The sequence below is a fragment of the Numenius arquata genome, chromosome 11, assembly GCF_964106895.1.
Source record: "Numenius arquata chromosome 11, bNumArq3.hap1.1, whole genome shotgun sequence".
NCBI lineage: Eukaryota > Metazoa > Chordata > Aves > Charadriiformes > Scolopacidae > Numenius > Numenius arquata.
Window position 1 is genome coordinate 19,806,190 of NC_133586.1, and position 21,634 is coordinate 19,827,823.

General features: G+C 40.0%; 2 protein-coding genes across 3 annotated transcripts; one reads left to right on the forward strand and one right to left on the reverse strand.

Moving 5' to 3' along the window:
* Nucleotides 1-6,652: 6,652 nt before the first annotated feature.
* On the forward strand, nucleotides 6,653-14,656 carry DNAJA4 (DnaJ heat shock protein family (Hsp40) member A4). Of its 2 annotated transcripts, XM_074156661.1 has the most exons (8): nucleotides 6,653-6,707; nucleotides 6,812-6,949; nucleotides 8,603-8,783; nucleotides 9,686-9,790; nucleotides 10,627-10,854; nucleotides 10,934-11,164; nucleotides 11,698-11,798; nucleotides 11,884-14,656. In XM_074156661.1, the coding sequence occupies exons 2-8, from the start codon at nucleotides 6,818-6,820 to the stop codon at nucleotides 12,100-12,102; spliced, it is 1,197 nt and encodes a 398-aa protein (XP_074012762.1). In that variant the 5' UTR covers nucleotides 6,653-6,707; nucleotides 6,812-6,817; the 3' UTR covers nucleotides 12,103-14,656. The 2 variants fall into 2 exon arrangements, with proteins under 2 accessions (XP_074012762.1, XP_074012763.1); XM_074156662.1 differs by lacking the exon at nucleotides 8,603-8,783 and having other exon boundaries at nucleotides 6,664-6,707; nucleotides 11,884-12,826.
* SKIC8 (SKI8 subunit of superkiller complex) lies at nucleotides 13,362-21,133 on the reverse strand. The gene is made up of 11 exons (XM_074156663.1): nucleotides 21,070-21,133; nucleotides 20,803-20,846; nucleotides 20,673-20,700; nucleotides 20,211-20,316; nucleotides 19,120-19,292; nucleotides 17,900-18,048; nucleotides 17,453-17,546; nucleotides 16,569-16,662; nucleotides 15,804-15,896; nucleotides 15,073-15,151; nucleotides 13,362-13,652 (listed from the first exon to the last, which is right to left on the reverse strand). The coding sequence occupies exons 2-11, from the start codon at nucleotides 20,812-20,814 to the stop codon at nucleotides 13,563-13,565; spliced, it is 918 nt and encodes a 305-aa protein (XP_074012764.1). The 5' UTR covers nucleotides 20,815-20,846; nucleotides 21,070-21,133; the 3' UTR covers nucleotides 13,362-13,562.
* Nucleotides 21,134-21,634: the final 501 nt, after the last annotated feature.

Sequence of the window (21,634 nt, forward strand, 5' to 3'; positions counted from 1 at the left end):
AAGAGAGGGACGCAAGCTGGGCCATGCCACTTGCCTTCAGAGCCAGAGAACATGATCTAGAATGTTTTAATTAGTGGTACAAAGACAGCTATAGTGATTAGGAAAATGTAAGGCTAGTAAGCATCTAACTTTATAGAAAGATGTGATCTTGCACCACATCCAAATGCCTAATGGTCGACAGTGCAATTTGAAATGAAGGGAAGAGAAAAAAAACTTCAGAGTGGGATTTGCAAGGGGTCTATTCTCACACCAGAAACTTGCTTTGAAAAGATCTGAAAACTGAACAAGGGATATTTCCGTGGTAAAAATGTGTCATCTTACGCAGCTAAAATTCAATTTTGTCAGGATTGATTTAGTTCCTTCATTTTGGGATAATTCCCCAAATCCCCACTTCATTCCAATGATTCTTTTCAGAAGGCCGCTAGGTATCTTCCATGGGCTTGCAACTAGCTTTCCAGAAATATCATAAATTAAAAACAGGATTAAACTCTGTTGCGAGAAATCTGGTTGCTTTTTTTCTTCTTCTGGTCATCTAAAATGTTTTACATGCTATGCTATATGAAGGAATCCAATTAGACAATCACTAATTACCTTGCTCAGGTTGCATCTTGGATGTTGAGTGACTAGGTAACAGGCTGGTCTCATGGAAGGAAAATGGCTGTTATTTCTCTGGAACTTGTACTTTCAGCAAATAAACAGAAAACCTCAAATACACATCTCTTCTATACATACTGTGTTTAGAAAGGATTTTTTTGTTTTGTTTTTCACATAATCTTCCTTAAACTAATTGACGGCTAGAAAATTATTTTGATGCAATCAAGGATTTTCCTCTGCTAAATCACTGCCCCAGTAAGAGAACTGGCTGCAGGGCAGCCAGCCTGTGAAGCGAGGGGAATTTATCAGGGGGGACTGGTGGAGAAGAGTCGCTTTTGGACCATGTATTGTTGGACTGTAGTAGAAAACTCACACGATTGTGCTAAACTAAGTTTTCTGCAATTGTCAGCTACAAACAGGCCTGTCATTTTAACAATAGCCTTATGAACATCATGCTGTAAGAAATAGTTCTACACGGAATTTGCCTTTGTAGTTCTGGTACCACATTTCCAAGTACTCCTCGAGTTTCAAGTAATAAATCCTAACAAATGAGGTTGGCTGTAGAGTTCAGTAAGAAATTATCTTTACCTTCAAATTACTTTTACATGCTGCCGTTTACATGATGCGATGGGCCTTTTCTTTTTTTTTTAATGCCTATATCCACCTGCATTGCAACTTGCACAAGACTGCACTAGACTCAGACAGAATTTTTGCAGCAGGATGGGCTGCTTTTACCAGCTACAGGTTAAGATTTCTGGGCATTGACAGGCTTACAGAGCTATGAAGGAAATTAAGAGGCAAACAAAGCTCACGTACTGTTCACATCCTTTGCCCTACAATTATGATTGGTATCTTTCAGGAATTAGTGACTGAAACTTAGAGTTGAAGACGCTGTCACTGCAAGCTTGCACTGTCACAAGATCCCAAACAGAAATGCTGCAGAGGCCGAAACAAAGCGATGTTGTTACTAAGGTCAGTAACCAAGAGCACCACAATGCGCAGATCAGCCTCGGGGTGGGTGGAGTGTGTGGCACCCCTTCGCGTTTGGGACAGGGTGTTTCAGGTTTAATTCACAATGCCTCTATGGCAACGTGAAACTGCCAATAGTTGTGTACTGCCTCTTTTCTTCACTTGTAAGGCAAGAGTGCTTGTTTTGCCATAAAACTTGTATTTATTAAAATGACTGGAGGAATATACTAATTCTGGATGCTCCTTGCTGTTCATCCCAGTTAGTTTAAGCAGGTTGTTAATTCATGTAACAAAACAACTATGTGTAATTAGCACATTTTTTTAAGTCATCTAACTGGTAACAAACACCTTAGTGTAAAACGATGCTTTTTGGTACAAGCATGATGTTAAACTGACCCTCCTACTGTTATTCTGGACTTCTAGCACTAAGTCTAAAAGCACTAAAAATCCACCCCACAACAACCAGCAGAACATCTAATACCTTTGCAGTTTCTATTTCAAAGGCTTTGTTACTTTTATTTACAAAAAAATGGCACTCCTTCTACTCTTTTTTCATTATTTCAAATCAGTCCTCTCAAAGCCCGGCAGTTTTTCAGTTTGCTACTAATTGCAGCCCTCTGCTACACTCCTGAATGGCTGTTAACTGCATTTACTGTGATTATATACAGCTTGCACGCAAGACATGTTAATACATTTTATTATTTTTTTTCCCCTGTTTTTCATAGAATTAAAGATGACATCTGGCCTCTAAAACATTTTTGCTAAAATAAAAACAAAGTCAACTCCACAGTTACTCTTAAACAAAAGTAGGTTTCAGGGCTTAAGCAAAATTCTAAAGCCAAACATGTCTTCAGACGTTACTGTGGCTATGCTTCCTTTAAGTTTTAGTAAACAGAGAAGTCTCAAAGCATACCTTAACGATCAACAAATTTACACTAGCTTGGGCCAAGGAAAAGATGCTGAAGGCAGATTCCATAATGAAAAGCCCCAGGCAAGCAACATCTTTTTAAAAACTTTCACACACACTTTTTATACTAATTCATTTCTAATGAAGGAGTTCAGATGAGAAAAAGGACTCTTAACGCCTACCTGTTTCTCCCCATACTTGCAGAACTGAAGAGAACTTATCCATACTCAAATTAGCATTTTTAGGCAAAACCAACAAGACTACCTCATGTACATTGGCCAGGTGAAGCAAAGTTTAACCCACAAAACACTTTGCTATCCATAAGCATAACCAGCTGCCTATATTAATATTTCATTAAATTTCCAGTTGCAATCTCTCTGTAGAAATGTTTTCTCTCGTTGACCATGCCACAGCAACAGGAATTTCATTTTGCTTTTCTGAACAATGCATTCTGCTTTCTAGGGAATTGTTCCACAACAATATAGGCAAAAAAACCCCAAAACAAATTAGTTTGTGGACAGTTTCTGGAGTCTGACCACCAACAAGAAAAGTATCTTAGATTTGCATGTAACTACCAGTTTGTACTAATTAAGGAGGAGAGTCATGAGAAAAAAAAGTAGCTGCAAATGCACATCTGGAGAAAGAGGTAGCTGCTTCCCAGCAACTGGAGAGAGGGAGAACATCCTGTCAGGTCAAAACAACAGTTGGTCTGAGGACCAGCACATCTAGAAACAATTTTGCCACTTCTTTCTGTGGAAAAGACTGTTTTAAACTCACAGTAAGCAGCTTGCATTTTCACATTTACCTTCAGGTGTTCATTTATCCAGTCATATCAACAGTCAAATTTTCTACAGCCCCAAACCACTTAGTGATCCCCAGCCTTTAACCAATCAAAACTGTATTATGAAAACAGGTCTTTCTTAGTCCTTCTGTATTACTATAACTTAAAACTAATTACTGCAGATTGTTGCACATATTAATTAAAACTCGCTTCAGAAAAATCCTGTAAAGATGCTAGTCACTTACTAAAACGCTGCCCTAAAATAGCTCAAAAGAAATGTCATAATTTAAATTTTCTTGCAGATACAGATCTCTTACTTTCCATCACAGGCAGAAAGATTTTCCTAAGAGCTTACTTCTGTATAAAACATCCTTTTCAGATATTAATTATGGGGGGGAAGTTCCAGTACCATTAAAGGTCCACTACACAAAACTGTTAGGATTTAAATAGCCTTTTTAAAATATACTTTTTAAAGTATATTTTAAATAAGATTAAAAATCCTAAGTTAAAAATATTATTTAGAGGGTGTTTTTCTAAGCTTTGTAGTGATCGTGATACCTGATCAGGTTTAAATGCTGAAAGAATCCAGGTCGACACCAAAGAAAGTCTGTTGTGATTCTGATTTCACCTTCTGGAGGGGTTACTGAAGCTCTTTATGCCAATTTAGTGCAATTGAAAACAGACACAAGTTTCAAGCCCTCAGATTTCTGGCTTATTTTCCCGGGTGTTTGTAATGAAAGTTATTCTTGGAACTTCTTTACAAAAATAAAGGGTGCTGCAAGAAACTGCAACTGCAAGTCAGCAGATTGTACTCTCACCTGTGTCCCTGGGATATTGCTTTCAACAACAGCTTCACAGTTTAAAAGGCACAATTAATGAGAAATGGTAATATGGCCAGATGGAAATATAAACAAGGAGATTCAATGAGTATTTCATATAGCAGAAATTAAAAGATAAATGCATAATTCTTGTAGCATATAAAGATGCTATATGCTCCCAAGGCCAGGTGGGAGGCAATATTTTGACTCCTGTTTTGTCCTAACAGCAGGAATACTTATTTCAGAACTAAAGGCAAAGTCCTCTGGTGGTTAAATTAAATAGGTAGTAGGAGTTTATTATTCCCCAATCCCAGTCCAGGGCACTCCCTCTTCTTGCCGAGAAGGGAAATTGTCTGCTTGTTTTCCTGTTTAGACCTACAAGCAAATTTGATACTGTGCAAGTAAAAAGTGATAAGTTGATTCATAATATTACCATGCACAAGAGGGAAAGGAAGGGAAAGAACAGTTAAGACAGATGAGTTGTTCATCTGAGAAACGAATGAGCGACTGCTGGTTAGAAACAACCACAAACTCAAGGAGGGGAAGGTGTGTAACAAAAGAAAAAGGATTGAGCACATACACACTTGATGACCAGGTTGGTTGAGTAAAGGAACCACCTCTGTAATTGCTAAGAAGTATGAAAATATTTTTCTAATGCAAACCACCAGCCCTTACTACTTTTCCCACTAATTCTTTGAATAAACAAGAAGTTCGGTTGTACCAACTGGAACCAAAGATGGAGAAAACAAATGCTGAATAAAAGTAAAGATAAAAGTAAAAATAACATGATAGCTCCCCCTAACAAAATGAAAGGAAAATAAACAAAGCAGGAGGCTCAATCCTCTTAAGATCCACAGCAGCAAAGTTTGTGTTATTACTAGTAACACCTGTTACTAGTAAGAAACCACCTATGAGTCTGATATTTTATTTACCAATATCTACATATACCTACATGAGGGCTTCTACTCACAGAAATTATATACTCTCTCTTTAAAACATACTATAAATTGATCTTTGAAATTCAAGTCTCAGTGAAATTCCTTAGGTGCTTTGAAAGCCTCTCATCTGCTGAAGCATTCAGCTTCCACAAAGCTATTAATGGATTTATCATTTTTTCTTAAACAAGATTATCTTTAGGACTGTAGCTCATTTAAGGTGAAGACCATTACTAGAATAAACTGTTTTTTTTCCCTTAAAAAAGGGACATGTAGTTCTCAGCCTACAAGTTTACAGAGCAACTTAATAGAGTAATCTCCGAAAATAATTTCTGTATTTATTCGTCAATATAATTTCACAATTGCAAAACACAGACTTACATGTTCAGCTGTTGATAATTATGCTTAGAGAAAATAAGAGTTACCAACGCTGGTTTCTTTGTTGTGTTTTTGAATTGGTCCTTTCCTTGATATTTCGCATTACTTGCCTGTAGATTAGCTCCCCCTCCTTTAGTAAATCTACATGCTTAATCTAAATGCATAAAGGCGAGATTGCATTAATTCAGTCTTCTAATAGTATTTACCTGAAATACAGTATAAAGTTCCTTATAATGGCACTAGACTTTTAAACCATTAAAATTTTTCATTCAAAACTCGTATTTCCCCCCTTTTTTTCCTTTTTCTCCATTTTCCACTGTTAAACAATGCAACAGGGTTCTTTTTTACCACGGTCATCCTAACTTTTTACCTGTACTGCAGTTGACAGAGCGCTGCAGCCTTTGGGTTATCATAACCACAGGAGATGTTCTTGGTTTAGAAAACTGTTTCCAGGAATAAAGAACTGCTCCCTGGAATAAAAAAAAAAAAAACCCAAACAGCTTATAAGCATTTCTACTCGTTTCTAATTTGAACAAAACCTGTTCTTGGTGCATACAGCTTTTCTGTATTTTTTCACTTGCAATTTTCAGCATTCGTGGTCTTCTATGAAAATATGCTTTTACCCAGCTCCCACGCTGGTACCAGTTATCTCCTTTCACCTGAGTGGTAAATAATTAATTGCAGACCTTCGGTTGCTGGGAGAAAGATGAAAACTAATCCTGCTTTCTAGCCCACTCTCAGCAGGCTGGCTTGAGGAAAGGGCGAGGAGCAAATGAGAGCAGAGCAGGGGCACACCATTACCTCAATTAATTTTAAACTACTGAGGAAGAAGGCACCAGAAATCCAATCTGTTACCTAACCAGAACAGCAGCCTGTACCACAGAAGCGGGAAACTCATATGAGGGTGTTCATCACACTCTCCCGACGTGAATTAATGAATTTTAGAGAAGAGGAGTGAAGGAAAACTGCCACCAATTAAGACGGCTGCCGTAAAACTACACTTTAGTGACCAAAAGCCGTGATACCTGAGGGAAAGAACCCGCCCCCCACGGAGCGCCTTTCCCCTCAGAATAGGGCAGAGGGAGGCTGCCCCGGCTCCCCTCAGCCGCCCCCTGGCCGCTGCCCCTCCCCTCAGGCGGAAGACGGACCCCTCCCCCTGCACGTACCGGCGGTGACGCCACGCGCGGGAATTCTAGACCGTTCCAGGGCCGTGACGTAGGGCGGCGTCATTCCAGAAGATTCGGCCGGTGCCCGTATAAAGACCGCGGAAGAGGCGGGGCGAGGGCGATCGGCCATCGGGTGGCTGTACCGGGGAGGCTGCAGCGGTGAGCGCTGGCCCGGTGGGCCTCTGTGGGGTGCCGTGGCGGCGGGGTAGCCGGGGGGGGGCACGGTGGTGTAACGCGGCCTAACGCGGCGCGTCCTCCCGCAGAGCACCATGGTGAAGGAGACGGAGTACTACGACATCCTGCAGGTGAAGCCCAATGCCTCCTCCGAGGAGATCAAGCGCGCCTACCGCAAGCTGGCGCTGAAGTACCACCCCGACAAGAACCCCAGCGAGGGCGAGCGGGTACGCGGGGGATCGGGGCCGGGGCCGGTGGGCCGCCCGCGGTGAGGCGGCAGCGCTCCCGGCGGTGGGCCGAGGCCGGGCCTCAAGATGGGCGACTGCGGCCGGGTCTGGCGGAGGGCACGGCGGTCGGGCACGTACCGGCCGCTGCCGGTGTACAACGGCGGAAAAGCGCGGCCTTAGTTGTATTTTTAAATTCTGTTTTGCCTGAAGGAGAGACGTAACGCCTTTACGCGCAGCGTAGTGCCATTACATGAAGGCTCCCGTTTGAAAGAACCTGTAGGGCTGCCAGCAGGCCCGATGACCCGGCTGTGGCGGGGGGCGGGGGGAGGGCTTGGTTCTTCTTTTTGGGGGCCGTTCCTACCGGTCTCCCCAGAGTTGCCAACGAGAGCTCGTTCTTGTAGAGGTGCTGGTTAAAACAGGCAAAGCTGAAAGGCTTTCTGGTGTGCTGGTGGCCATCGTGCTGTGTCAGATGTTGCAAAGGCCAGTGGTGGATCCAGCTGCCAGCACAGCTGGGCATGCTGGGGTTGTACTGGATCCGGTTGTGCCCTTGAACAGGATGAGTTTTCTCCAGAGAAATTGTTAATGCAGATGGATAAGGTAACTATCCAGAGGAAATCGTTGGGCTGCACGTAGGTGGACTGTTGACAACAAAGCCATCTTACACGATGTCAGCAGAGACCTGCTCAACTCCGCATGTGGCCTAGGAGGGTAAATGAGTACCACAATTGGAGAACGGTTGAAAACTTGAATAATAGGATTATTTATCTAAAAACTGTTCAGATAATATGTTAACATAAGAATAGAAGCTCCATATTTGTGTATCTAGTATGCTAGGTACACAATTTACAAATTCACAATTCAGAATTTGTGAGAAGATGCAATTTACAACATTTGAGCTAGCTAAATAGTAACATAGTCAAAGGTAACCTTTTCTGCCTTTATTTTTGGTTTGGTCTGCTTTTTTACTTCCACTGCTTTACCTGGTCATAATTAAACCATTTTTAATTTGGAAATTTCAGTAGTAGCAAATTTTGTTTAAAAATTGGCTTAGTCATCCTAGTAATAGGCTATCCTTAATAGCTATTTAAAAATGCTTATTTTTTTGATAAAGTGGATGTTTTGATTTGTATCTAAGGCCTTCTATTGGCAATGACTAAGCAACACCAGTGTCTGGTCACTTAAATGTCTAGCTTGAAGTTATAGCTGGACGTAGCAGCTCAGCAGGCGTGAAGGATCCCTGTGTAGCTCCAGAATGACTGGCACTGCTGGGGCCATTGAGTGTCTTGGGACCTCAAGACTTTGGGGATAATATCATAGCCCTTTCTGAATGGATTTGTTAGAGGTGTATAATGGTTGCAACTACCGCAGTCATCAAAGTGTAGTTTGCATGTGCTTGTAACTTAGATGGAACTCTGAATTAAGTCCACTTGTAACATGGGAGGAGGGGGGAGAGGGAGAAAAGGGGTGGGTTTCCTGGACAGAAGTGTACTATTATAGTCTATTTCACATTTGTTTAGGGAGTTTCCTTTTGGAAAAAAAAGACAAATGCTACAAGAGAGAGCTATAGTGGCTCAATCTGAAGATGGAGTTGCATATGAGAGGGTTACTTTTCCTCTTGGTCATAGTTGTTCAGAGCTTCTTTTTTCTTTTTAGTTTAAACTCATATCCCAGGCATATGAAGTTCTGTCGGACCCAAAGAAAAGGGACCTCTATGACCAGGGTGGGGAGCAGGCTATTAAAGAAGGAGGCCTGAGTGGCGGCAGCTTCTCTTCACCCATGGACATCTTTGACATGTTCTTTGGTGGTGGAGGCCGAATGAATAGAGAGAGAAGAGGTACACAGTTCTAAACAAGTTCTAGAAACTCTAACCATGCACTTCAGCATAAAACACATGTGCTATGGTACTGCTGTTCTGCTAAGTGCACATAGTGTGGATATTACTCATTTCAACCATAGATCAAGTAAACTATGATTATTTTTTTAGCTACTCTAGTATTAAGTGTCTAATAAAGTAGATAACATGATGTAGCCATAGTAATCTTTCTGATGAGTTGTGTTTATTTTTTGTTAAAATGGGTGTGGGTAATCTGTAGGGGAGGGGGAAATGTTGGTAGGTTAGAGCAGTTGAATTAGACCTGGTTTAAGTTAACCTTTTTTTCAGATCTGTGCCTCACTTGCTCATACGCTTTGGGCAACTTGCTTCAAAGGACACCATCAACTTAAGTAATGTTAAATCTCATGAAAATATTTGGGAGAAATTATGTGAAACTTGAGTACAGAGTGCTGCCAAAAGCACAGTATGACTTTTGTCTTTCTATGCCCAATGTCTGTTAAAGGAGCAAGTAGTAACTTGCTGTAAAATCTTTGAAATTGTGCTATGAAGAGGCATGGAAATTTATAGGTAGGCAACTTCTAAATTGACTAGATCTGAAGCTGGTAGTGTCCTTGCATCTTGCTGTTTCAGTTAAACTTAAAAAGTTAGGGATAGGGTGGCTTTAATGACGCTTTGCTTAATTACAGCTAAACTTTATGTTCTGACATAAGCGGGTGCAGCTCAGTGGAAGCTGATGGAACTGCACATGCTTTTAAGGGGGGTGAGCTGTGTTCAAAGTTTGGAATGAACTTTATGTCTCTTCAGTGAGACTGCATGTATGAACAAGTGTAGAAGCCTTTAAATAAACATTTGTCCTTACAACAGCTGAACCAGAATTAATCTTTTTTTTTTTTTTTTTTAAGGGAAAAATGTTGTGCACCAGTTAGGTGTATCTCTTGAAGACTTGTATAATGGTGTTACAAGGAAACTGGCACTGCAAAAAAACGTTATTTGTGGAAAGTGTGAAGGTAAAAAAAGTAGTGGTTTCAAACCCCTCTTACTCCAAGCTTTTTCCTTCTTTCCTTTTAAAGACCATTGGGAGTGAGGCTGGGAATAAAGCATGGGGGTTTTTTTAATTTTATTATTTGTGCTTATCCCAGAGTAAGCCTCTCTTTAACATGGTGGTATAAAGTTACTGTTCTGATGGCAGATCTAAACTCACTGTGAATTATAGTTAAGGGTACCTGTATTAAAAGTACCTTAATCCGGAACTTTAATAAATGGCTGTTTTGTTAAACTCTTTTTTTTTTTTTTTTTTTTAATTGCTGAGGATAGGAGTTGCTTGTATTACACAACTCATTTTGCAGCTATTAAGTGTCCATAATGATGGTCTTTTAGGTAAATCTTCATGAGGTCTTGTATCTTAGTAGTCTATTAAATATTTAGCAGGCAGATTCTTTCTAAAGTATTAATGGCATTAATATTAATTAATATAATCAATTCCATTAATACTATGGAATTAATTCCATAATAAATGGAATTAATGGAATGTCTAGGTCTTGAAGTCTGTATGCTGATAGTTCCTTGAAAAGCAAGATGTATTGGGAGGTGGGGCAGAGGCTAATGAAATAAGCTGTGCATGGAAAACTTGACTTTCTTTTGCTTACAGAAACTTCTAACTTGTGGGGCATGTTTTGTGATGGAAACTAAATTCCAGTTACATTGGAAATATGTTACTGAACTACTTTAAGTTGCCCTAAAGGTGCCCTTGAAGTCAGTGAGTTCCAGCCTGACTGCTGTAGAGTAACTTTTATTAATTTATTTTTTTCTGAGACTGAGATCAGATTTAACTTTTTTGTCAAAGGTTATGGTGGAAAGAGAGGGGCGATAGAAAAGTGCCCTGTGTGTAAAGGAAGAGGAATGCAAGTTATTGTTCAGCAGATTGGACCTGGCATGGTACAACAAATCCAAACCGTGTGTCCAGAATGCAAAGGCCAAGGTGAAAGGATAAATCCGAAGGACAGGTGTGACAACTGCAATGGCTGTAAGGTTGTAAGAGAGAAAAAGATCATAGAAGTTCATGTTGATAAAGGTAAGAACTGGGTATTTGTTCTGTGTCCCTATTCACAGTCTACAGCTCTGCACAGAATAAATGAGTTTCTTTTCTCCAGGTATGAAAGATGGTCAGAAGATAGTATTTCATGGAGAAGGTGACCAGGAACCTGATCTGGAGCCTGGTGATGTTATAATTGTGCTTGATCAAAAGGATCACAGTGTCTTTCAGAGGCGAGGGCATGACTTAATCACAAAAATGAGAATTCAACTCTCAGAGGCTTTATGTGGTTTCAGAAAGACCATTGAAACACTGGATAACAGAGTTCTTGTCATATCATCTAGGCCAGGTAGGTCCTGACTTCTGATGCTACACAAACTGCTTGCCTGTTCCATTGTGCCTGGACTGGGGATCTTTGAGGGGGGGTGGTTTGGTTTGGTTTTTTAACCAGTTGATGCAACAGATTCAAACTGCACTTGCAGTCGTTTAATTTAGTTGGTTCTTTGTCATTCTTGTCACTCCTAAAAATTACATGAAGAATTACAGCTAAAGCTGTCAAATGTTTCTTGATGAACTTCAGCCTCAGTCAGTGGATAGCCAGGAGAATATTCCAGAGGTCAGAAACTCCAGCTCTACTAAATTATCTGTTAATTCAGGCTGAAGGCTGTGCTAACAGAAGCTGGTTCTCTTACAGTAGAGGAAATAGCCTAAATGGCCTTAGCTCTGTAGAGCTTGGGTTTGATACTTTTCAGTCTGCAGCCTTTTCTATGAGCCACTTACTGCTCTCTCTCAGGTGCTGCAGGAGCACTGTATAACCCCGCTTCTCATGGTTCTGAAATGCCTGTCACATACGCTTACTTAACAGTTCTTCCCTCTGTGTAGGTGAAGTGATAAAACATGGGGACCTAAAGTGTATCTACAATGAAGGGATGCCTATCTACAAATCTCCGATGGACAAAGGCAGCTTAATTATACAATTTTTGGTAAGTTGACTGCTGTTCTGTACCAAAGATACTCCTGATGCCAACATAAATAACTATTAATTAAAATAAAAATATAAAATTGTAGGTCCAGTTCCCAGAGCACTGTTGGCTCCCGAGGGAGAAACTGTGTCTGCTGGAGGCTCTGCTTCCTCCACGAGAAGATGTTATGGTCACAGATGAAATGGAGCAGGTAGACCTTGAAGATTTTGATCCAAATGAGCAAGCCTACCGTAACAGTGGGGGAGAAGCATATGAAGAAGATGAGGAGGGTCCAAGAACAGGAGTACAATGTCAGACATCTTAAGGCAAGGTGGAATGGATGCCATCTAAAATGTAAATTTTCACAATGAAAACTGCATGGCTGTAATAGCCACTGCTTGTGGTTTTTGTGTTCAGCAAATTGAGTTGCTGCGCTGTCAGTATCACCTTTTTGTAACTAATTTATATTGTGTTCTTGTAGTCTTTATATATAAAGCAAATGTCACACAGCTGAGACCCAACTGAGTTGGTATACATTTTCCTTTGCTGTGAAGGTTCTCAATTTATTTCACCTATGCTATTTATATAAGACTTTGGCAATATTGATAGAGGCTAAGTGGAGTGTCTTATGTAAATACTTTCATACTGGAAAATTAATTTCATAGACTAAAACATAGCAGAAATAACTTCTAATAAATAGAACTCTTCACACTTTATCATGCTTCTCTTGTACTTTCTAAGCCACTCTAGAAATCCCTTTATTTTTTTAAATCAGTTTCTTTAAGCTCAGACTCCAAGCTCCTAGTCTAGACTGTTCTCCACATTCACCTTGGTGTCAGCTGCAACATTAGTGCTTGTCTTTGTATTTCAAAAGCACTTTGTGCATGACCCACTTTTTGCATAACATTCTTCCCTCTGTTCTTTTGTTGCATTAGAGTAGCTGCTTACCTCTATGTAACTAAGGGTTAGAAGGTATCCTCCTAATGTGTATACTTCTAGCTACATCTAGGCATGTACCTCCAAATAAAACTTTGATCTTTCAGAAGCTCAAGCTCTGTATTGCAGCCTTCCCTAGAAAGGGTTTTTACTTGCTCCTTGGTGGTGCGTACTTGAGCCTTAACGAAGACAAATAAACCAAAACCACATGTGGGGGGTATACTGCTGCTGTTTTATACTGTGACCAGATACCAGAGCAAAATGATCACACTAAAGCTCTTTTACTTGTTTTTAAGTAGTTTCTGTTAAGTCAGGGTTGGAACCAACTCGCACCCTTTAGTGACATTAAATCATGATGAATGAGCTAAATGTCATCCTACAATTGTCAGAACAGGTGTTCCAACTCAAGTGACCCTATTGCACTCACTGTGCCACCATCAAAATGAATGCAGGCTCCCATTTCCCATGCGTACAACACCCAGCCTCAGTCACTCTTCCTTTTCCTAAAATAAGACTTGTTGGACTTGGTCAACACTTCCCAGCTCCAGTCTATTTTTGTATAACGACAGGGGAGATTAACTGGGCAGTTACTTCGCCCATGATGACGTATTTCCAAAAATACATTCTTCTAAGGATTAGACATGTGTTACTTGCATCATTAGCTTTTATTTTTAAAAAAGTAAAGCTTTTTTTCATGCTAAACAAAATCAAAATTACATATAAACATATCTGATTTTGCAGCTCAGCATTACTAAAATGCTTTTATCATATTAAAAAAATTACATAGAAGGACAGTAGTATTCCTGAAAACTGCCACAAGAGTTAACCAAAGGGGCCCAGTCAAGACATTTAAACTGGACAGTCATAAATATGAATTTCTTGGTCATCCCCAACAGATACGATTTTGGACCCACTTCCGTTGTATTTCACTCCCCAAACCTGTAATTAGAACATAGACAAAGTTATCAGCAGGAGACTTAAGAAAAAAAAATGCCTTCAGAGCAGTCATATTTACTGGCTACAACAAGCAGAAGAGGGAGGATTATTTAAGATCACCTTATTAGAGCTGGTCCAGTTATGGCTCCTGCTTTAACAGCAGGTGAGGTTGATGAAGCAGAGAGACACTGCCATCTAGTAGCCTGACAAGTTCTTAACATTCCTTTTTTACTGACAATGGCTTACACAATCTAAGGTTACTTGAAAAAGGTTGAAAAGTGCTTGCCCCGGTTTGCATAAATCAAACCTAACATTTTCACTTCTGCCCCTCCTGTCTTCCTTTCCAAAAAGAGTATTTTCCAGTGCTTTCAGGAAAGCAAGAGAGGGAGTTTGTTCTTTTCACGCAGACTGACACATCATGACAAACTGAAGAATGATGCAGTTTATCCTTGGGCTCATTAAGAAAGCTATTTACTTGTGCAAACCTTAAAAAAAATTCAGGTCAGTCCTCTGACCTAAGCTTGGGACAGTTACACAAACTTTTCATCGACCCCCATCTCCATCACCAGGATGACATCGGGAAAAGTGAAGGCCCCCCAGTACATTAGAGTGGGGTTGCAAACTGACAACAACATGTTTTGAGGTATCTTCTACACCATTGTGCGTTAATACCTAAAAACCAGCCTTCCAAAGAGCTGATGCATCTCTGCCTGTCACAAACTTAGGACGCTATAGACAACAGCTAAAACAACACTGGGAATCCAATTCTGCTTGGTATTTCAATACTAAGCCCCCCACAGCTGTAGATAACTGAGAAGAAGGTTACCAGCAAAAAAGTACTGTGTTAGAAAGAGCCCAAGTAAAAATTCTTCATTTCCTTTGTTAAGGCTTCTTCTGTGATCCATTAAAAAACAGCATTGTTCTATTTAACACCTAACATTTGGTAAAAGAGTATCTTGATAGATACCTAACTTCCTTTTCCCTCAAAGGTAGCTATCACTCGGAGGAAAAAAAAAAAAAAAAAAAAAAAAATCGCAAAAGATTTTCAAGGCTGCTTTCAAGCATCTTTTTTAGGTAATTCCATCCTTTTAAATAAGTATTTTCCCCACTTGCACAGGCACACACTGTGTAAGATACAGAAATAAGACCATAGACAAAGATACAAAATACGGCTTGGAAAGAATCCTTTTGGCCACTCAGGATTGCCCTTATTTGGCCCTGAAAAAGTAAATTACTTGGAAGAGATCAACCTACACGCTTGGAATATTAGTTCAATATTAAGTGCCAAATAATTACAAGCAACTCCTAAGATTTCATTACAGCAAGTCCGACCCTGAAGCTACAGCACCAACGTGAAGCAGGAATGTGCACAACTACAGTTCTCCTGTGAACAGTGACCCAGGCAAAGCAGAAACAGACATACCTGATCTTGGTGGTCAATGAAAGTGTGAACACAGGTTCTCGTCCCAGCATCCCAAACCTTCACACTTTTATCAGATGAACTGAAAGAAAAATAGTATTGATCAATATTTAAATGAATAGATCAACTGCGGTTTAGTGCAAAGCTTAAAAGATTCTCATGCAGTGGACATAAGAAATCCCCTGTCACCCACCAAATAGAGGGATAAACTAACAAAGGAGTGTGTCTTCCAGCTACCTTTAAAATATGTTCACTGTTTCAACATCTGCAACATGAAAATGAGGACTCCTGTTTTAGCCAAAAAATTCTTTAAAGTAAGTTCTTTGGATAAAGAAACTCCTGTTACATATACTGGGTCCCCAACTGCCTCAGCTGTTTTGAGAGTTAACACTAAAGTTCAACTAGATTAATGTACTACTACATTACGTTGTACTTTTTAATTCAATGGCAATTTTTCAGCTATTTAGAATCAAATTGCCCTTCTTTTACATGTTCTTCACTTGTGTAGGGAACTACACTGCAGTGGGACGACTTAAGACTATAAAAAGCTTTTCACTGCAACTGGCAGCACATCACAGACTGGCTCTTGAGTCTTTAATTGTAATGTACATTATTCCATTATAGATTCCATTGCAATTTGTACATGTTTACTTTTTATGATCCATTTCCCTTTGTAAATATAAAATTATATGATTTTTTCCAATAAGCATAAACAAGTTAAAAACCCTCAATACCTGGAAACAAAATGGGTATCATCGGGACAAAATGCTACATTTAATACCCAGGATCCATGCCCACTTAATGTACCAGCCAAGTTTGCGTGTTGCCTGTGGAAAGAACAAATTTTAGACAACACAGAATTTTAACATTTTAACGTTTGTGAATTCCAGGGAAAAAGCAACAGGAATATACTCTAGGTAGCGCAGTCAGGAACGCAAGGTTGTGGGAGGTGACCACTAGGCATTTGTTCATTCAGGCTGAACTGGTGTTACAACAGATTCTGTTTTTCCATTTCAAATGGTTAATGTACAAAGAAGTCACTGAGAAAATAAACTGGTGGACAGAACAGTTTCACCATGAAGAAAGCAAAGTAATGCAGGTTTAGGGGAGTGAAGATCACTGAAGCTGTGCTTTTTCCTCCACAAGGTCTTCCAGGTTTTTGCACAATGCAACAGAAACAGGTCATAAATGTAATTTCTTGGGTATGGAGCAGATGTTTCAGATGGGTAAGCACAAACACACAGGACAGATCTACAAAACAATTCGCCTGTTGCCTACAAGGCCAAATATGAGGAAAGTAATTTGTTTTCAAGTTAAGCCTGTCATCCACCTATGCACTTTTTAAAAACTATTTAACAGTGTAGTATTTTAGTATTTAATATTATTTATTACATAAAGAAGTCACTAAAAGCTGGAGGAAATTATAGACAGCAAAGGGTTTGATACATTAAGTTATCAGCCTCTCTTTTCCTGTTAGCGTGTCTTGCAAAATAACTTACACATCATAAATTTTGATATAGCCGTCATCTGAAGCAGTTACAAGTAACTGAGAATCCGGAGAAAATGTCAGTGAACGAATAGGCATCGCATGACCTGAAATTCAAAGTTATATATGGCTTAGAACGTATCTATTCCTCTTCCTAATGACAGTGCTTAAGAAGCTACACCAGAAGAGCATTCCTGCGTTCCCTGTTAAAAGAAAGCAACCTCAGAAGAGGGTTTCTCTTTACGCCTCTACAAGCTTCTTTGCACAACATAAAATGGAAACCGAGGGTGATTCTGAACTTTGAATGTTAAGGCATGTCCACTGCAACACAAAAGTATCTTATTTTTTCAGCTGTGGATCTTTATTAGAAAGTATGTCATATTTTCTAATATCATTTCATTTTGTAGTTGGGTTTTTAATTAACTATACAACTGGACAGAAACTGTATGGACATTAGAAGCCCACTTATCTGTTAGAAAAATGCATGTCTTATAAAATGTTCGGTTATTATTTACAACATGAATAAACTGCTATAAAACTAATACCACAGCAAAAAGAATAGTCATATACATGGCAGCACACATTTGGTTTAGCTTTATTCCCTTGTACTGCACTGCAATACAAGAAGGAACTGCAAGTCAAGATTTAGTTAAGCATTACTGACTATACCGTTTGAGAATAGGCATTTATGATGCAAGCCTCGGTTTACAGTTTGCCTCCAATATTTTAAGTGGTTTAAGTTACAGCACACTAACTAACTAAATACAGTCTAATGGACAGAAACATGAACTCATTTATGCCATGGCTGTTGTATATTATTCTGACTTGTGTTATATCGTTTAATTTTGTTGAGGAATGAAGCCAAAACTTGGGTATTGCAAATACACAAATCATTACCTTCTAGCGTATGCAGAAGTTTTCCAGTTGCAATATCAAAAATATTGATAATGCCATCTATTGCTCCACTGGCTAAGTATTTTCCATCTGGACTCTGTAATAAAGCACAAAAAGTATGCATTTAACAACCGTATGGATTTATGCTATGTACCTCCCTGACATTTTCTTGGCAACTTGTCACAAATACAAATCTGTGCAAGATACCTGGGCTCCAACAATCCCAAAGACCTCATCTGACTTATTCACAACGTGTGAATAAGCAAGATCAAAGTAAATTTTCCATATATGCAGGGTGGGAATGTCACACAGTTTATATATGGAACTATCAAAGTATGATCGTCATTTAACTATTATGTAGAGATAAACTGATAGATGGAAACAAAACATCAGATTTACAACACATTACAGCAATAGCAATTTCACATAAGAAATTATCAATTTTCTTACATATGCAATGCTAAGGATGAACTTTCCTCTGGTGTCCAGGGAATATTCTTTCTTTCCGGTTTCAACACCAAAAATATTTACTTTTCCGACATGACTTCCTGTTGCAAGGTACTGGGAATCAGGTGAAAAAGCCAGGGACCAAGCATCAACTGTGTTGAAAAGAAAAAAAATAAATAAATCAGTTAGCTGAATACTGTTTCTAGGTATTCAACAATGTCAGTTCTGTATGCACTTCTTTAGACATTTAACCCCCTAATTACTCTTAATGCTCTAAACTCTACTCTTAAGAAGAGCTTACAAACTCATGAAAGTTAATTTCCTTCTATGTAATCAGTGGAGCATAGCTTGAGCTATTTATTTCCATTTAGTGAAAGATTACATTTTCTAGTAAGACCTTGAGCTTTTCAGACCCTCCTGTAACAATAAATTTAGAATTTACGACTGCATGAGTTAAGTCTAAATTCTTACTTTTCTACTGGTACCAAAAGATACTAAACTAGTAAAAGAAAGCAACACTAGTATCTAGCAAAGCACAGAAGATGCAGGAGAAACACAGATATACAAATGTAACATACAGCAACATCCCCTCAACAGAATTTAAAATACCATACCTTTCTATAGCAGTACAACGTATTTATCTGGCACAATGTAATTAACAGGTTTTTTTCTATAAACTTAATACTAGTTACCTAAAACATTGCAAGATTGTTCTTAAACTAGGGATTGCCGGTGGACCAATGAAATGTTTGAAATAAGATCTTAGGCCCTGAATTCCAACTCAGAAGACACAACATTGATCCAGACCAGCTTTACTGTGTTTTGACTTGTTCCCTCAGGCTTGGATGTACTGCATAAACAAGCATCACATACTTGTCTCAAATTCAGTGCAGTGCTTACAAAGAAAGCTCAGATCTTCTTCGTAAGCCACTTCAAATAAGCATTTGAATTATCTTTTAAAATAGCCTTTTATCAAATAAACGTATCCAAGAAAGCGCAAGCAGTGTGAAAAAATAAATGTAAAGTTGTCTGATATACTTTATGTTGAGTTCATAAAAATCACTTAGATTTTTGCAAAGAAAGCAAGATTTAAAAAAAAAACACAACAAAACCAAACTGCAACAAACTAGTCATCTCATGTACCCTAATTATACCCTGTGCAGTATTACTATCTAGAGTAAGTACACTTCTTACACAGAGACAGGTTAACACTGACATCTTACCAGGGCCAGCATCTATTGACTTGATCTGTTTGCCAGTTTCTAAATCCCAAAGGCGAATGTGGGCATCAAGGGAGCTGGATGCTGCGATGGAGCCTGTGTGGCTGATATCCACAGACACCACGCCCAGCTGGTGACCCTCCAAAGTCCACTGTAGATCCAATTTTTCATCATTCCTTTTGTTCAAGGGAAAGAAAAGCCTAGTTATTAATAGCTGGGGGTACATAACTGATCTCCAGCCTCAGACAAAACAAGAAAGACAACCCACATTTCTCTATTTTGTTCAGCAAAAGGGGAATCGAATTTCACCCATGAAACATGAAGATAGTTATGCACAAATTGCTTTCTGTGCTTAAGGGAAAGAACCGGCAAATCCATCATTTATCATGTTTCTGCAAAGCATGTACTTCATCTTAAGTCTGTAAGCAGTGCCACTGAAATTTTGATTGCGCATCAATACACGAGTACTTACACAGCAGACTGTTAATCTGTCGGCAAACCATGAAACGCAATGACCAACACTTTTGTAATTACCACAACAAAGCTACTCATGTCATTACAGTTAAGCACATACTTAATACTGCTTTGGCTAAAAGATAAAACGATTTATTTGCAAAAGCACACTTCAGTGTCACTTGCATGAGGATTATGAGGATTTTTTTCTTTTCTAAATAAAAAAGGAAGATGTCGTTTCCTGTTTCACTCTACTCCCATTATTCCTTTCACAGTACACACGCTCCAGTGCACTGCCTCATAAAAAGTTATATTTCTAATTCTTTGGTTTAGAAATCCATTCTTTGTACTATGTCACTACATGTATTATTCTCTGGCAGACAACACGTAAAATTTGATAAGTATTTTCAAAACGGTTTGTGTTCTTCAACAACTAAAGCACATCAGAAAGCTACCACTCCAAGAGAAAGCACGCACCAATGAAGATAAGCTTGCTCGAGGGAACATTCTGTGTGCCAGGCTACCCCTTCCCTGATGCAACTTCTAAAATCCCTGCAGATCATGGAAATTCAAGACTGCTGTACTTCCATACTGACTACTTCCAAGGCTTAAAACTGGTTAATGTGGAGCACTTCACTTACCACTTCCAAACCTTCACTAGATCATCCAAAGAACCAGAGATCACTGTTTCAGAACCATCTTTTTTATTTTTTCCCCAGGCAACTGACCAAATGGCATCATCGTGAGCTAAAAGAAAATATAAGCATAGAAATTAAAAATTAAGTGGTTTCTTTTAATGGAAGACATCTACCAGTTTTGGTAATGCTAAAATTGCTGATTGTAATGGTGGCAATAGACCCTTTGCTCTTCACATCTCTCAGTGCTCTTAAGACCCTTGTCACTGTTCTCATTGTTTCAAAACACAGGATGTATTTTGTTCACCAAGGTCACTGTTGAAAAAACAGCATAGCTATTTTTGAGTTATTCAGATTTATACTTAATATAAACATAATACAGGTCATCTCACAAGTCTATATGCCATTATCAATTTTACATCATCCAAGGAAGCTGGTATTACTTAATACATGTTAGTGTTTTCTCACCTTGCTCTTGCTTGAAGAGAATACCGTACTGGAAAGAAAAAATAATTAATATTACGAATGAGCAGCCTAAAAAAAAATAAATATCAAGCTGGCAATTAGTTTAATTAACGCTGTGTTTTTACATACATACCTGCGTGGTCATGTCTTTACGGAAGCAGTCTCAACAGGAATGCTCTGGAAGGAGAAAACCCATTAGGCTCGGAAATAAGACTCTGCCTCAGAAACACCGCTCTGGAAGGCGAAAACCCGGCAGGTACCGGAGCAAGGCCTGAGGGGAAACCCCGCCTCTTTGTCCCCCTTCCCTCGCAGGCCGAGGAGAGCCCGCCACGCAAGGGCCCAGCACCCCCGCCGCCACCTCCCCTCAGCCCGCCGCCGCCTTCGCCCTCCCTCGCCGTACCGCGCCCAGCCGAGCCGAGCCGTGCCGGCCACCGAGCTTCCTGCCCACCCTCGCCCTCGCCGCCGTCGCACGGTAATGACGTCACCTACCAGCGAGAACGCGGCACGAGCGCCTCTCCTCGGGGCCCTTCTCTCCGTCACGGCGGGCGAGAGGACGCCGGCCTCGCGCTCTCTCCCGCCGCCGCGTGGCCAAGGGAGCTATAACGGCTCTAACGGCCCTAACGGCTTCCACCGGCCCTAGCGGCCTCTACCGGCAGCGGCCTCAGGGCCTCAGGTGTGCCTCAGGAGTGCCCCGGGGCCCAAGGCGGCGGAGATGATCCCCTCCCAACCTTCACGGCTTGCCCCTCTGGCAGCAGCAGTTTCCGCTGTCCAGAAGTCTCTTTTGCCTATGATATTAATAATAGTAACACCCTTGGGTGTTGCGACGGTAGTAATGATGTAAACTGTGGAAAACATGAAGGACTGAGGAGTGCCTTCGAGTCTCAGCAGTACCGGAAGGTCCTGACTGAAAATGGGAGCTGGCCATCTTTTGTCAAAGACGTGGAGGAGGAATGCCAACCCACCAG

Excerpts from the sequence above, each read along its gene's own strand:
- SKIC8 (XM_074156663.1), bottom strand. Across the intron at positions 17,547-17,899 it reads TCATCCTTAGCATTGCATAT|AGTCCAGATGGAAAATACTT; the intron begins GTAAGAAAATTG and ends GCTTTATTACAG. Across the intron at positions 16,663-17,452 it reads ACTTCTGCATACGCTAGAAG|GTCATGCGATGCCTATTCGT; the intron begins GTAATGATTTGT and ends TTTGAATTTCAG.
- DNAJA4 (XM_074156661.1), top strand. The coding sequence starts at position 6,818 with ATGGTGAAGGAGACGGAGTACTACGACATCCTGCAGGTGAAGCCCAAT. Across the intron at positions 8,784-9,685 it reads AATGAATAGAGAGAGAAGAG|GGAAAAATGTTGTGCACCAG; the intron begins GTACACAGTTCT and ends TTTTTTTTTAAG. Across the intron at positions 11,165-11,697 it reads TGTCATATCATCTAGGCCAG|GTGAAGTGATAAAACATGGG; the intron begins GTAGGTCCTGAC and ends CCCTCTGTGTAG.